Source organism: Hemitrygon akajei, chromosome 15 (genome assembly GCF_048418815.1).
Source record: "Hemitrygon akajei chromosome 15, sHemAka1.3, whole genome shotgun sequence".
In the NCBI taxonomy this organism is placed as follows: Eukaryota; Metazoa; Chordata; class Chondrichthyes; order Myliobatiformes; family Dasyatidae; genus Hemitrygon; species Hemitrygon akajei.
This window is the reverse complement of record NC_133138.1, coordinates 10204370-10218831: the sequence shown is the minus strand read 5'-3', so window position 1 is coordinate 10218831 and position 14462 is coordinate 10204370. Positions and strand designations below refer to the sequence as shown.

General features: G+C 39.8%; 1 protein-coding gene across 5 annotated transcripts in view; it reads right to left on the bottom strand.

Moving 5' to 3' along the window:
- Nucleotides 1–14462, bottom strand: part of LOC140739159 (follistatin-related protein 5-like) — a 672573-nt gene that overhangs the window by 66604 nt on the left and 591507 nt on the right. For all 5 annotated transcript variants that reach the window (XM_073067157.1, XM_073067160.1, XM_073067156.1 and 2 more), the window contains exon 7: nucleotides 1030–1196. In XM_073067157.1, the coding sequence (XP_072923258.1) occupies nucleotides 1030–1196 (167 nt within the window). The remainder of the gene's footprint in view (nucleotides 1–1029; nucleotides 1197–14462) is intronic.

Genomic DNA, 14462 nt, shown 5'->3' with positions numbered 1-14462 from the left:
AATCATAGTTGAAGTCAACAATTAAACGATTGATAGTCCTTAACTGGAAAGATTTTGTAAAGAGTAAAAGCAAGAAAACACATAGAGTAGAAGGCATAAAGAGTAGGGACTACAAAGGTTGAGGAAAACTGATACTTAATGATAAAATTGAGTTGTTCCAAAAGTCCATGTGACAGCCCACTGGGCAACCTTCATTTCTTGCTGGATATTCTGGAGTGGGTGGGTTGAGATGCACTTGGGTATTGGCCATGACTTTCACATTTTATGCCTTAATAATAATAATACTGAATGCAATTTTTTTCAGACACTCACATCTGACAAATACCTGCCTTGATATTCATCGCATCACTCTTTTATTTCGTGGATTTTGAGTTCAGATAATAATAAACGTGGTGTCAGACCCATTTGATATTTTGATTTTCTCAGGTAGTTTTTGAAAGAATAAGTTTATATTAATAATAACTTACAAGTCTATACTGAAGCAAAAATAGCATTCCGGTACTGCTTCATAATCCCTGCTTAAGCGAAACAAGAGAAGAACAACTGGGACTTAATTACAAGTCTGTGATCCCATTATTGGATCTTGATATATCAATGTAGAAACAGAAAGAAATAAATGAGATCTGGTCCTAAAACCCTTGTATAGCTACAGGCCAAATAGATTAATATTCCTGAAAGTGTTGCAGTTATTTTAAAATAATTGGTTGCTTTGATACAATGTAACTGAAGAAAGTGCATTGAAGACAAAAACGTGCTAATTAATGTGAAGAATGAAACCATTAGAGAATGGAATCTTAGGCAGGGTTTCCACATTGTTTTAAGCATAAAGCAGGCAGCCACAATTCAACCATTTGTAATATACTCCACCTGATATGGTGAAATACATATTGCAATGGATTTGATTTGGCTGAATGTCACCCTATTTTTATTTTCATTGACTTTATGGGAAATTATTCTTGGGAAGGTGGCATAACATGTCGAACACTAAGCTCTTGGCAAATGTTACTATATGTTGTTATATAAACTTACATTGATATCTTCTAGATCCAAGAAATTTAATGTGATTCCATTGTGCTTCCAGATGATTGGTGGTCTCAGGGTGCCCTGTACAGCACATGACAAGACGGCGCTCAGTCCAACAGTTACTGTGGTTATACTGACCTTCTTATCTTCTGGAAGAATCAGCTGAATAACCTCTGGAAAGAATAATATTGAAATCGCAACTAATCAAACAATTCAGAAAGACCTATATCCAAAAATAGTGCATAAATTAACATGTTAAACAATTTAAACACATGATTAACCATTTAAAATTCCACTGCTTAAATATCCTGTAATGAAGATTTTGTGAGACACTTGTGGACAGCTGCTAACTAAATGAATGGTCTTATTCTCCTTTGCTGGGGAGCATACAGCCCAACCTTCCACTCCTAAAATAGCTCCATCCTAGCAGATAATCCATGCTGTGATTAATTCCTCCAGAATGGTCATGGGTTTTCTAAAGGAATGGAACTGAAGTTTGCTTGACACATGAGGACCTGGGGCTTGGAGATAACTTGGATTATCAATTGCAGAGAGCACAGTGTCGAGTTTGATTGAAAAACTTTTAACTCAAGGAATTTAAAGAGTGGGTAAGAGCAGAAAACACAAGTCAATGCAATCAGTGAGTGAGAGGAATCTTAGAGCCCTTTCTAATGTTTTAGAAACTAATTTCCCCAACTATACATTTGACCGAATTTGTATATTTCCTCCTTATGTATGTTTTATTTAGAATTTTAGCTCTAATGCTGGTGCTTTTGCATTTTCTCTTTCCTTAGTTCCTGCTGCAATCAAAATTACAAAGTTTTTGTCATCATCTGTAATCAAGAAGGCTTCTCTTTATTTGACTAGTGTAAGTGTACAATCATTGACTGAATATGTCAGGCACAGATCATTGAAAAACTAATCTTAATCAAAAAGCACCTGTCTATAATGGTGCTTTGGCAATTAAAAAGCAAAATATAAGGTTGAGTGCTGCAGCTCAAAGACTAATGTTGGGGAGACTTTTGTTTTGGAGTAGTGGAGACATGCATTATACAGTTTCCAATTTGGCTGCAAACCAGCTAGCTCAACATCTTTGTGAAGCTTCTTGAAGGCTCAAAATCCAGGATTCAACAATGTTTAATGTAATTTCCAGTACACAAGTGTAAAAGAGAACAAAATAGCTATTACTCTAGATCTGATGCAGCACAAAATAGAAACACACTATGATAAACAACGCAATAATAACAAAACACAATACAGTTAAATACATAGAATAGTTTATAATACATTGATTGTATGTCTATGAAGTGATGCTAGGTACAGGAGTACCTGTACATAAGGTGACTCTGACAGGAAATGATAAAGTAGTGGTGGTGGGTTAGTGGGTGGAGGTGTTGATCAGCTTTATTGCTTGAGAAAAGTAACTGTTTTTGAGTCTGGTGATCCTGGCATGGATACTGTATAGCCTCTGCCCTGATGGGAGTGGAACAAAGATGGCATGAGATCTATCGTGATGTTGCTGGCCTTTTTCCGGCACCTTTCTGTATCTATGTTCTTGATGGCGGGTAGGCTGGTGTCGGTGACCCGTTGCGCAGTTTTGACTGCTGATTGTAAAGCCTTCCTCTCCATTGCAGCACAGTTGCAGGCGACTCATTCTTTCCTCATCAGATAATCCCCTCCTCTCGTGTTCAACCCCTGTATCCCCTCCAAAGCCAGTATATATTTCCTCAAGTAAGGAGACCAGAACTGCATGCAGTATTCCAGATACATCCTCTCCAGTATCCTGAACAATCACTACATATCCTCCTGTCTCTCAAATTCCCACTCCCTAGCAGTGAAGGCTAAATTTCTATTTATCATCTTGATGACCTGTTGCACCTGCAAATCAACCTTTTGTGATTCATGCACAAGCACTCCCAAGTCCCCCTGCACAATAGCAGGCTGCTATTTTTCACTATTTAAATAAAAATCTGATCTTCTATTTTTCCTTCCATATTGCGCAGAGGCATAGCGGTTAGTTGTTAAATATCAAACCCATCCTTGACCTGGGTTCAGTTTCTGCCATTGCCTGTATGGAATTTGGATCTTCTCCATGTGACCATGAGGGACTCCTCCAGGTACTCCAGTTTCCTTTCACATTGCAAAGATGTACACGTTAGTATGTTAATTTGTCAGGGATTGGGTGGGATTGTGCTGTGCAGGCTCATAGGGCAGAAAGGACCTGTTACTATACTGTATCTCTAAATAAAATAAAAAAAATTATACTACATTCGATGTGATGTACTCCATATAGGGTCTATGATCTCGCTGCAATGCAGCAGTGAGGTCATGGGCCCTATACAGATTTCAGAGGAGGAGGTGCTTGCTATTTTGAGGCAAATTAGGGTGGATAAATACACAGGGGCTGATAACGTGTTCCATCAGACACTCAGGGAGGTTAGTGCAGAAAATGCAGGGGCTCCAGCAGAAATACTTAAAACATCCTTAGGCATAGGTGAGGGGGTGGAGGATTGGAGGATAGCTAATATCGTTCCGTTGTTTAAGAAAGGCTCTGACTGGGACTACAACTAGAGGTCATAGGTTAAGGGTGAAATGTGAGATGTTTGAAATGAATATGAGGGGATGATTCTTCACAGAGAGGTTTGTAAGTTTGTGGAATGAGCTCCCAGCACAAGTGGTGGATGTGGGGCTGATTTCAACACTTAAGGGAAATTTAGACAGATACATTAATGGGAGGGCTATGGACAGCTATAGTCTGGGTCAGGTTGATGGGTCTAGGCAGATCAATGGTTTGGCATGGATTAGATAGGCTGAAGGGCCTGTTTCTGTTATATGGTGCTCTATGACTCCACTGTCCAGATCTTTGATCACTCACTTAAGCCATATATATCTCTCTGCATCTGCGTTGACAGAATGAAAGACTAAATGAGGTAAAATAAAGGGCCATGTATAATGATTAGTGCTACTCCCTGCGCTTGGAGTTTATGTCTATTATGTCTTTTGGTGGGCAGAATCCCACACAATAATCTGTGGAATCCGCTGCCCAGGGAAGCAGTTGAGGCTTCCTCACTAAATATATTTAAGAAACAGTTAGATAGGTTTTTACATAGAAAGGGAATTAAGGGTTATGGGGAAAAGTAGATGGAGCTGAGTTTACAGACAGATCAGCCATGATCTTATTGAATGGTGGGGCAGGTTCGATGGGCCGGATGGCCTACTCCTGCTCCTATTTCTTATGTTCTTATAATTCAGAAGGTAGTTCTTTAGCCACCAGAAAGAGATGGTTGAGGTTGATGCTCGCATTGGCTTTCTCTATGGCAAACTACTGTGAAACTCTTTTGAAGTTAGCACTATTCGACATGTCTCCTTTGTTGAAGATGGTCAGTGATGAATTACGTCATTCCCTGAGCACCTTAGGAGTCTCTCATCTTTCATTCATAGGAGATGAGTTTGCAATTTTCAGAGTGAAGATGAGGTATGTAGTGGTGTCAAGGATGCTCAAGTCATAGACAAGTTATTCTTGACGAATGTTATAAAGCAATTCTTCCTGTGGACACTGACTGCCTTCATTAATAGTTTCACTTCTCTCATCCTCCTTCCTTCCTTTCTTATAGCCCCTAGCCCCATTCCTCCCTTCCCTAAACCAGTACAGACTAAACTGACTAACTGCTGCAGGACAAACTGTCAGTCTGAGCCTGCAATGCAAGGAGTAAACTAAATTAATCTCACCAATCTTAACCTAATTGTGGCAGAAGCATCCATCCACTTTAACTCTTTTAGAATTCACCACCACACAATCTTTGTGGAAGCAAAGTGCTATCCTCATGCTGTGGAAATGCTCACCTTCAAAGACAGGAATTAAAATTGCACTGAACGGGTTAGATACAGACCTGGCAGCTTAAAATTGGGATTTTTGAGGTGCTGTGGGTCAACAGCAGAAAGACAACTACCATATTCTGTAACCCTGACATGGCTCTGTTGTGATTAACCTTGTCTCAATGAGAAGTACTGGCAGACAATTCAGCTAAGGCATCAGGCCTACCTAGGTCTTAACAGAGCTAATTATGTATGGATGGACAATTAAACAGTCTTGAAGAGTATTCCCATTCCCATTTCCATCCTTATCAATGCTCGCTCCCAGTATTTGACCACTGACAAACGGATGAAACATTTGCAACCTTGTTCAGCCAGACATACTGAATAGATAATCCATTTCTGCTTCCTCTTGAGATGACCATTACGGAAGCTATCTTTTGCCAATTCATTTCCGCCAACTCATCATGATATAAAGAATTGGCTGAGATTACTGGATGTACAATCATCATGGAACCAGCCAACATTCCAGCTGCTGTATTGAAGACCTAAGCTCCAGCTGCATCTTTAATCAAGTGGTTCCAACACAGTTACAATTGGCATCCAGCTAATTATTTGATAAATTGCTCAGTATACCTGCTCACAAAAAGCAGGAGAAATCAATCTGGCTAATTACTGCCAATCTGTCCACTCTCCATCATCAGCAAGATGATAAAAGTGCATGTCAACAATACTCTGAAATGACACTCACTCAGCAGTAGTCTACTATCAATGCCCAGTTTGGATTTTGCCATGACCAATCAGCTCTCATCTCATGACAAACTTGGTGCTTACATCGAACAATAAAACTGAACCCCACAGGTGAGGTGAGAAAGACTGCCCTTGAGTCAAGGCAACATGTGTAACAAGTCCTATTGTTAAAGTGGAAGTTGGTGGACATGAAGACAAAATCACTCCAGTGACTGGATTCATATATTGCACATCACATATCACGCATCATATATCACACATAGGAAGATGGCTCTGTGTGTCAGAAATCAATTATTCTAGATCAAGGCCAACACTACAGGAGGTTTTCAGGGCAGTATTTTTGGGTCAACCAACTTCAATTACTTCACCAATAAATTTTCATTCCTTCATTAAATTGAAAGTGGTGATGCTTGTGATGATTTGTACATTATCCGATTCTGTTCTAAACACTTAAGTAAATGAATCCATTCTAGCTTATCTGTACCAAGCTGTAAATAATGTTCAAGCATGGACTGATAATTAGCAAGTAAGATCTCCAATAAAATAAAATCTTACAACCTATGATTCACATGCAATAGCATTTCTAATGATATTTCTCACCATCAATAACCCATAGGTCAATATTGTCAAGAAATTCAATTGGACCTTTCACACAAATATCATGGCTACAGGAGGATATCAGAAGCAGGATGTCTTGCATTGGATGACATGTAGTCTAACATCCCAAGACCTTTCTACAATTTACAAGGCACAAGTCCAAAGTGCAGTGTATACTTCCATGGATGAATACAATGCCAACAGTACTCATGAAGCTTGATAGCATTCAGGACAGAGCTATCTGCTTTATTGGAATCCATCAAATACTCTCCTGTTGGTTCCATCAAACATGGGTCCACAATGATTGCAGCATCTATCATCTACAAAATGTTCTTAAGTTATTCTTTCAAGCTATGGAGCTCACAAAACTATAATCTCCATCATCAAGAAGGTCCAAGTCAGCAGGTACATGGTAAAACTATCATCTGCAGTTTCCTGTTCAAAGTGTACAAAAACACTAACTTGGAACTACATTGCCCGTACTTTATTGTTGCTGGATTTAAATCCTGGAACTCCCTCCCCAATAGCACTGTGCAAGTACCTTCATAAAAGAACTGGAGCAGCTCATGAAGATAGCTCACCATTGTTGTGTTCTTTATATTTATACGTACCGTGGGTTAACAATAAAGAAATATATTCTGAAAGAATTAGAACTTTAATTTACAGCAACAAAACCAAACCATGCTTTACCGAGCCTTGTTCCAGGTCATTCTATCATTTCTGCACATGCTCAGAACTCTTTCCAATCACGTTCTTACACATCATTACATGTATTATCACCACAACCATCACCTTCACAAGGCAGTTCGGGAAGGGCAATAATTCCTGACCATGCCAGTGAAGTCCAGATCCAGAAAATGAATAAAACAAAACAGACTCCCCTTTGTTATGTACACTGTTACAATTTTGAACAACTTCCTTGAACACCGTTCTTGCTTAACTCAATGTTTTTCATGTCAGTCAATATAGCTGCTTCAGCATCAAAGTATTGTATAATAATTCATACATTGACAAGGCAATATTGATTAGAAGACCCAAGAGTAGCAAGAGTATCTAAATAGACCATAAGACATAAGAGCTGAAATCGGCCATTTAGCCATTGAGTCTGCTCCACTCTTCAATCATGGCCGATCCCTTTTTCCCCTCCTCAGTGCCACTCGCAGGCTTTCTCCCTGTAACCTTTGGTGCCAAGTCCAATCAAGAAGCTATCAAGCTCTTCTTTGACTACAGCCAACAACCTGGCCTCCATGGTTGCCTGTGGTAACAAATGTCACAAATTCACCACCCACTGGCTAAAGAAATCTCCACATCTCTGTTTTAATTAGACACCCCTCTATCCTAAGGCTGTGCCCGCTTGTCCTAGACTCCCTCACCATGGGAAACATCCTTCCAAATCTACTCTGTCTAGGCTTTTTAACATTAAAAATGTTTCAATGAGATCACCCCTCATACTTCTAAATTCCAGTGAGTATAGGCCTAGGGGTATCAGATGTTACTCATATGATAACCCTTTCATTCTCAGAATCATCCTCTGAACCCTCTACATTGCCAGCACAGCTTTTCTTAAATAAGGAGCCTAAAACTGTTCACAATACTCAAGGTGAAGCCTCACCATCGCCTTATAAAGCCTCAGCATCATATCCCTGCTCTTGTATTCTAAACCTTTTGATATGAATACCAACATTGCATTTGTCTTCCTCACCACTGACTCAATCTGCAAGTTAACCATTAGGGTGTTCTGCACAAGCTCTTCCAAGTCCCTTTGCATCTCATATTTTTGGATTTTCTCCACATTTAGAAAATAGTCTTCACATTTATTTCTTCCACCAAAGTACATGACCATGCATTTTCCAACATTGTATTTCATTTGCCACTTTCTTGCCCATTCTCCTAATCTGTCTAAGTCCTTCTGCAGCCTACCAGTTTCCTCAACTCTACCTGCACCTCCATCAATCTTCGCATTATCTGCAAAACTATCAACAAAGCCATCTATTCCATCATCTAAATCATTGATATACAGTATAAAAAGAAGTGGTCCCAACACTGACCCCTGTGGCACACCACTAGTCACTGGCAGCCCACCAGAAAAGAATCCTTTTATTCCCACTTGCTGCCTCCTACCAATCAGTCAATACTCTAACCATGCTAGTAACTTTCCTGTAATAACTTGATAAGCAGCTCATGTGTGGACCTTGTCAAAGGTCTTCTGAAAATCCAAATATACAACATCCACAGCATCCCTTTTATCTATCCTACTTGTAATCTCAAAGAATTCCAACAGGCTCATCAGGCAAGATTTTCCTTTAAGGAAACCATGTTGATATTGTCCTATCTTGTGTTGTGTCACCAAGTACTCCATAACCTCATCCTTAACAATTGACTTCAACATCTTCCCAACTACTGAGATCAGGCTAACTGGTCTATAGCTTCCTTTCTGATGCCCCTCTCCTTTCTTAAAGAGTGGAGTGGCATTTGCAATTATCCAGTCCTCCAGAACCTGCAGAGTCCAAGGGTTTCTGAAACATCATTACTAATGCCTTCACAATCTCTACTGCTACCTCTTTCTGAACCCTAGAGTGCAGTTCATCTGGTCTGGGTGACATATGTACCTTTAGGTATTTTAGCTTGTTGAGCATCTTCTCCCTTGTAATAGTAACTGCACTCACTTCTCTTCCCTCACACCCTTCAACATCTGGCACACTGCTAGTGTTTTTCACAGAGAGGACTGATACAAAGCACTCATTTAATTCACCTTGGATTTCCCTGTCCCCTGCTATTGTTTCTCTGCCTCATTTTCTAGGGATCTTATATCCATGCTCTTCTCTCTTTTACTTTTTATAGACTTGAAAAAACTTTTTCTATCCACCGTGATATTGCTTGCTAGCTTGCTTCCATATTTTAGCCTTTCCCTCCTAATGATTCTTTTAGTTGCTTTCTGTAGGTTTTTAAAAGCTTCATAATTCTCTGTCTTCCTGCTAATTTTTGCTGTGTTGTATGCCCTCTCTTTTGCTTTTACAATGGCTTTGACTTCCCTTGTCAGTCACGGTTGTGCTATTTTGCCTTTTGAGTATTTCTTTGTTTTTGGAATAGATCTTATCTGCAGCTTCCTCATTTTCCCCAGAAACTCACACCATTGCTGCTCTGCTGACATCCCTGCCTGAATCTCCTTCCAATTTACTTTGGCCAACTTCTCAATCATACCACTGTAATTTCCTTTTCTCCACTGAAATACTGTTACTTTCTCCCTATCAAATTTCAAGTTGAACTCAATTATTTTGTGATCACTGCCTCCTAAGTGTTCCTTTACCTTAACCTTCCTAATCACCTCTGGTTCATTACATAGCACTCAATCTAGTTTAACTGATCCCCTCATAGGCTCAATGACAAGCTGCTTTAAAAAACCATCTCATAGGCATTCAACAAATTCATTCTCGCTTGAGATCCATTACCAACTTGATTTTCCCAATCTACCTGAAAATGTTAAAATCTCCCATGACCATCATAACATTGCCCTTTTGTCACGCCTTTTCTATTTCCCATTGTTATCTGTATTCCACATCCCAGCTACTATTTTGAGGCCTGTATATAACTGCCACCAGGGTCCTTTTACCCTTGTTGTTTCTTAACTCAACCCACAAGGATTCCATATCTTCCGATCCTATGTTACATCTTTCAAATGATTTGATGCCATGCCACCCCTCCTGCCTACCTTCCTATCCCTCAGATACAACATATCATCTTGGACTTTCCATTCCCAATGACAACCATTCTTCAGCCAAGATTCAGTGATGGCCACAATGTCATACCTGACAATCTATAAAAATGTAACAAGATCATCCACCTTATTTCTTATACCCTGTGCATTGAGATATAACACTTAAGAGTACTGAATTTGCTACCCTTTTTGACTTTTCATCCCGATTACTCTGATCCTCATGCTGCTGGCCACAATTTTGTCCTATCATAAGCCTGCCCTACCTGACAGTCTGACTACACACTATCTTTGCTTTTTTAACATCCGTCCTATCCTGAATCCATTCATTCTGGTTCCCATCTCCTTGCCAAATTAGTTTAAATCATCCCCAACACTCTTTAAAAAAAACCTGCCTGCGAGAATATTGGTCCCCCCTTGAGTTCAGGTACAACCCATCCCTTTTGTACAGCTCTCTCATCCAGAAGAGATCCAGAAATGATCCAAGAACCTGAAGCTCTGCCCCCAGCACCAGTTTTGCAGCCACGCATTTATCTGCCAAATCATCCTGCTTCTACCTTCAGTAGCGCAAGTACGGGTAGCAATTCAGAAATTACTACCCTGGAAGTCCTTTTTCTCAGCTTTCTGTCTAGCTCTCTGAATACTCTCTTCAGGACCACTTTGCTTTTGTCATTGGTACCAATATGTAGCAAGACATCTGGCTGCTCTCCCTCCCTCCAGGTACTCGGAATCTAAACACTGAATACAACTGTCATTATGATGCGCGGTACAAAGTTAGCATGAAATAAAGATTAGAACCTAATTGAAACTTAACATTGTTTTTCCCCCATACCTAAAAAGTTGAGACTTTTTATTGATAATATCAACTTACAGCCATTGTTATGCGGTAGAAGTACACATTGAAATATACTTGGCAGGCATTGCATTAGCATATTGTGAATCAGCTGGGTGTGTACTTGAACCAACCTCTTGTACTCATAGCCTCAATAGGAAATGAAAGAAATTTCCGGTACTAAAAGAGGTATTTCATGTTCATATCAATCAAAAAAAGAGTTATTGGCATTATTACCAGTAGCAGACTTGAAGGTCATCAGATGCTCATTCTTGAACTTTAAAACTATGGCAAATGTTTCTGCCTAAGTTACACTCGCAAGCAAGAAGTCCAATCTGCCATCAATCTGTGAGTGATTTTGTCTTCTCTCAACTTAGAAGAGTAGATTCTTCCTATTTGACCTTTCCAAGAGCTTCATAATTTTATATATTGCAGTACGCAAAAACATGGATCACAGGGAAAAACATACGAATAAGATGAAAGGAGGAACCGGTGAAAAATTCTCAGAGTAAGGAATGAGGGGAACATGAAGAGAATAAATCAAAGCGTTGGGAAATGGGAGGCTAAATGCTGAAATGTTGAAGTAAAAGCTTGCAGTTTGGCTACGCAGAGTCACAATATGAGCTGTAGTGCCCAAAAGTCTTGAAGGAAGACCAAGGCAACTAACCTAAATCTTACAGAAACTGACAATGCAGCTGATGAAGAATTACAAGTGCCATTGGACTAAAGGCACAATGGTATGACCAGAAAGACTCAGGTAATGAAAGTTAGCTAACTGTACCTTACAGCGAGCAGCTGTACAATAAGCTGTTACGTATCCCGTAACTGGATCACTTACCAGCAAAGATAGAGAGGCCCGCTGAAGTCTGATGGTACCATTTTTAAATGTTTTTATTTATAAAGGGGCACAAAAGTAAGGTTAATACAAACATTCAGATAACATACGTCGTCAATACTCAATCTAAAGCGCAGGTATAGTAATAATCAATAAGAAATAAGCTCTATCATTGTCTAGGGGTAATATATATATTGTCCGCTGTATATCTAAAAGTCTCTTGCGTTCACTGCAGTTCCATCAGCTGCCGTCTTTTGGGGGGGTCGCGGTAGTGCACTTTTGTTAGAGAGAGAGAGATAGAGATTGAATGAAACAGTTACCCGGCGGGTTTTTTTCAACCTTTAGGAGTTCGATCCGTTGGAGTCTCGTTGGGGGGTGGCCGTTCACTCGTGGCCTCTCCTGTAGCTAAAGCCGTTATTTCGTGGTGAGGTCGCCAATCCCAGGCAAGGAAAAGACGCACACGAACCTCCTCACCGGCTGTTGCTATTAAACGCTGTCACAGGATTTCTAGCGTGTCTCCTGGTGCGTCTGGGGGGCCGTCTTTACAACCCCTCTTTTATCTGAGCTCACAATCTCAGATGTCAATCAGGTTGGGATGATGCAATCTCTCTCCATCTCTCCACCCCCGTTGCCCCGAGGGTATACACGTAGTACAGTTCCCAATTCACAAAGGTATCTCCACGAGACAATGACCACAGTCGCCAGCTTTTGCCTTGCTGTGAAACGAGGGACATCGCACATATCTCTCTCTTCTCTTGGGTCATTGACCCCCCCTTCACTAGGGCTCTTGCGATTCTCACAAAGGAGGGGGCTGGGATCATAACAAAGCAAATTAGTGTGCCACCATTCCAGAAACTGACTGGAGTTTCAGCATCCAATCACAACCCAAGAGAACTTATGCTTTGTTGTATTTCAAACTATGAGGACAGTAACAGTAAGAGAGAAGGGGAAACACAAGCCTAATCTCTAACAGTCTTTGATTATCCACAGAGCTATAATATTTATAATATTGCTATAAAATGAATTATTCATGTCTTGAATCTACTCCAAGTATTTTTAAGTAAAATGACTTAAAGTTACCTGTTTACAGTTGACATCAAGTTAGCTTGGCTCAAAAACAGAGAACTGATGCTGGGAACTTTTTTTATGGTTTTTACTTTCCTCATTGAACTAACTTTCACACCTGAAATTGCTTGGGAGTAACATTTATATAATTATCTTTAATCACTTGGAAAATAATTCAAAATTATGACTTTGCTATGTTAAACATTGAATCAACTAATACAAATACCTGACATGAAAGGGAGGGAAGCCAAGGACCTGCTCACTCAGGATAGGAGAGGAACGGAAGGGGAGTGTCAAACTTAATGTAAGGGAAAAGAGACTGCTGCAATTTCTATTGTTCATGACAGTGAAGTTTTGTCATAAAGGTAAAACTTCTCAGCTACAAAGTTTACCGTTAGCAAAAGCAATTTTTGTCAGTCACTGGAATTAGTAACTCAATTGGACTGTGGTGGACTGATAGTGTGGAAAGGGATAAAGGAGAATTCTGGGTGAATAGGAGCACAATACATCTTTTGGGGAATCAACAACAAGAGAGACTCATGACAAAACATGACAACTATGTCAGGATCTAAATTCTTTCTTTAACATCCATTCCAATTTGCACACCAACAGACCTTGACTATGTTCCTCCCTCAGTCCCTACAATGAGTGACTTCTCATCTTTTTTATTTCAACCCATCATGCCCTTATTCCTCTTAAATCATTGTACTCAAATTTTTTGTTGATCCATCACAGCACATGAATCTGCCTACTTAGAGTCACATATTTTCAGCTTTGCTACCTCATGAGGTGTTTTACTTCCATCAAGTTATCACTGATTAAAGTAATCTCATCATCTGGTATCCAGTTTCATGCTAATCCCTATTGTTCTTCCTCCTTTATATGAGTTTTGAAATAAATATCTATTTCTTGAGTTATTTACACTCCAATTTTAAATGTACTAACAGCTGGTCCTCAGATTGCCATTTCCACAGCTACATGTCTACCTCTGATGTCACTATCCCCATTAACACCATTTTTTGTCTCTCACATTGGCTTGTGAAGTAGGGGGTCACCTTCCATTCCTTAATTCAAAGTCTTGAACATTTGTGATGAAAAACTAGTCTGTTGCTTAACAGAATAGGCAATTCCTTTGCTCTCCTTACTAAGACCACAACAGCAGAGTTCATTGAAAGTGATGGCACACGTACACAGGGTGTTGAAAAAGGCATTCAGCATGTTTTCCTTCATCAGCCAGGACACTGAGTATAGGAGTTCAGACTTTATTTTGCAGATGTATAAGCTGATTCTGAGGCTGCACATGGAGTACTGTGTACAGTTGTGGTGACCCATTTATAGGAAAGATGTGGTGAAAATGGAAAAAGTGCAGGAAGGATTTAAGAGAATGTTGCTTGGACTAGAGAGCTTAAATTATTGGGAAGGGCTGACCAGGCTAGAAATTTATTTCCTGGAACACAGGAGAATGAGTAGCAACTTTATAGAAAGTTTTAAATTATGAGGGGCATAGATTTCAGAGGGGAAAGATATAAGAGGACTTGATGGTGACTTTTTCATGGTGAATATATGGATGGTGAGTATATGGATAAGCTGCCAGAGGAAGTAGTTGATGCAAATATAATATCATCATTTAAACATTTTGATAGGAAAATGCAGGGTCGGGGCTTAGCATGATATGGACTGAATGCAGGAAATTAAGACTAGCTAGGTGGGCACTGTGGTCAGCATGGAGTCGATGGGCCAAATGGCTTGTATCCACACAATTTTCTTTCTTTTTGTTCTGTTTACATTCCTTTGAGCCCTGATACCATTACTTCTGTCTCATCCATTCTCGACCA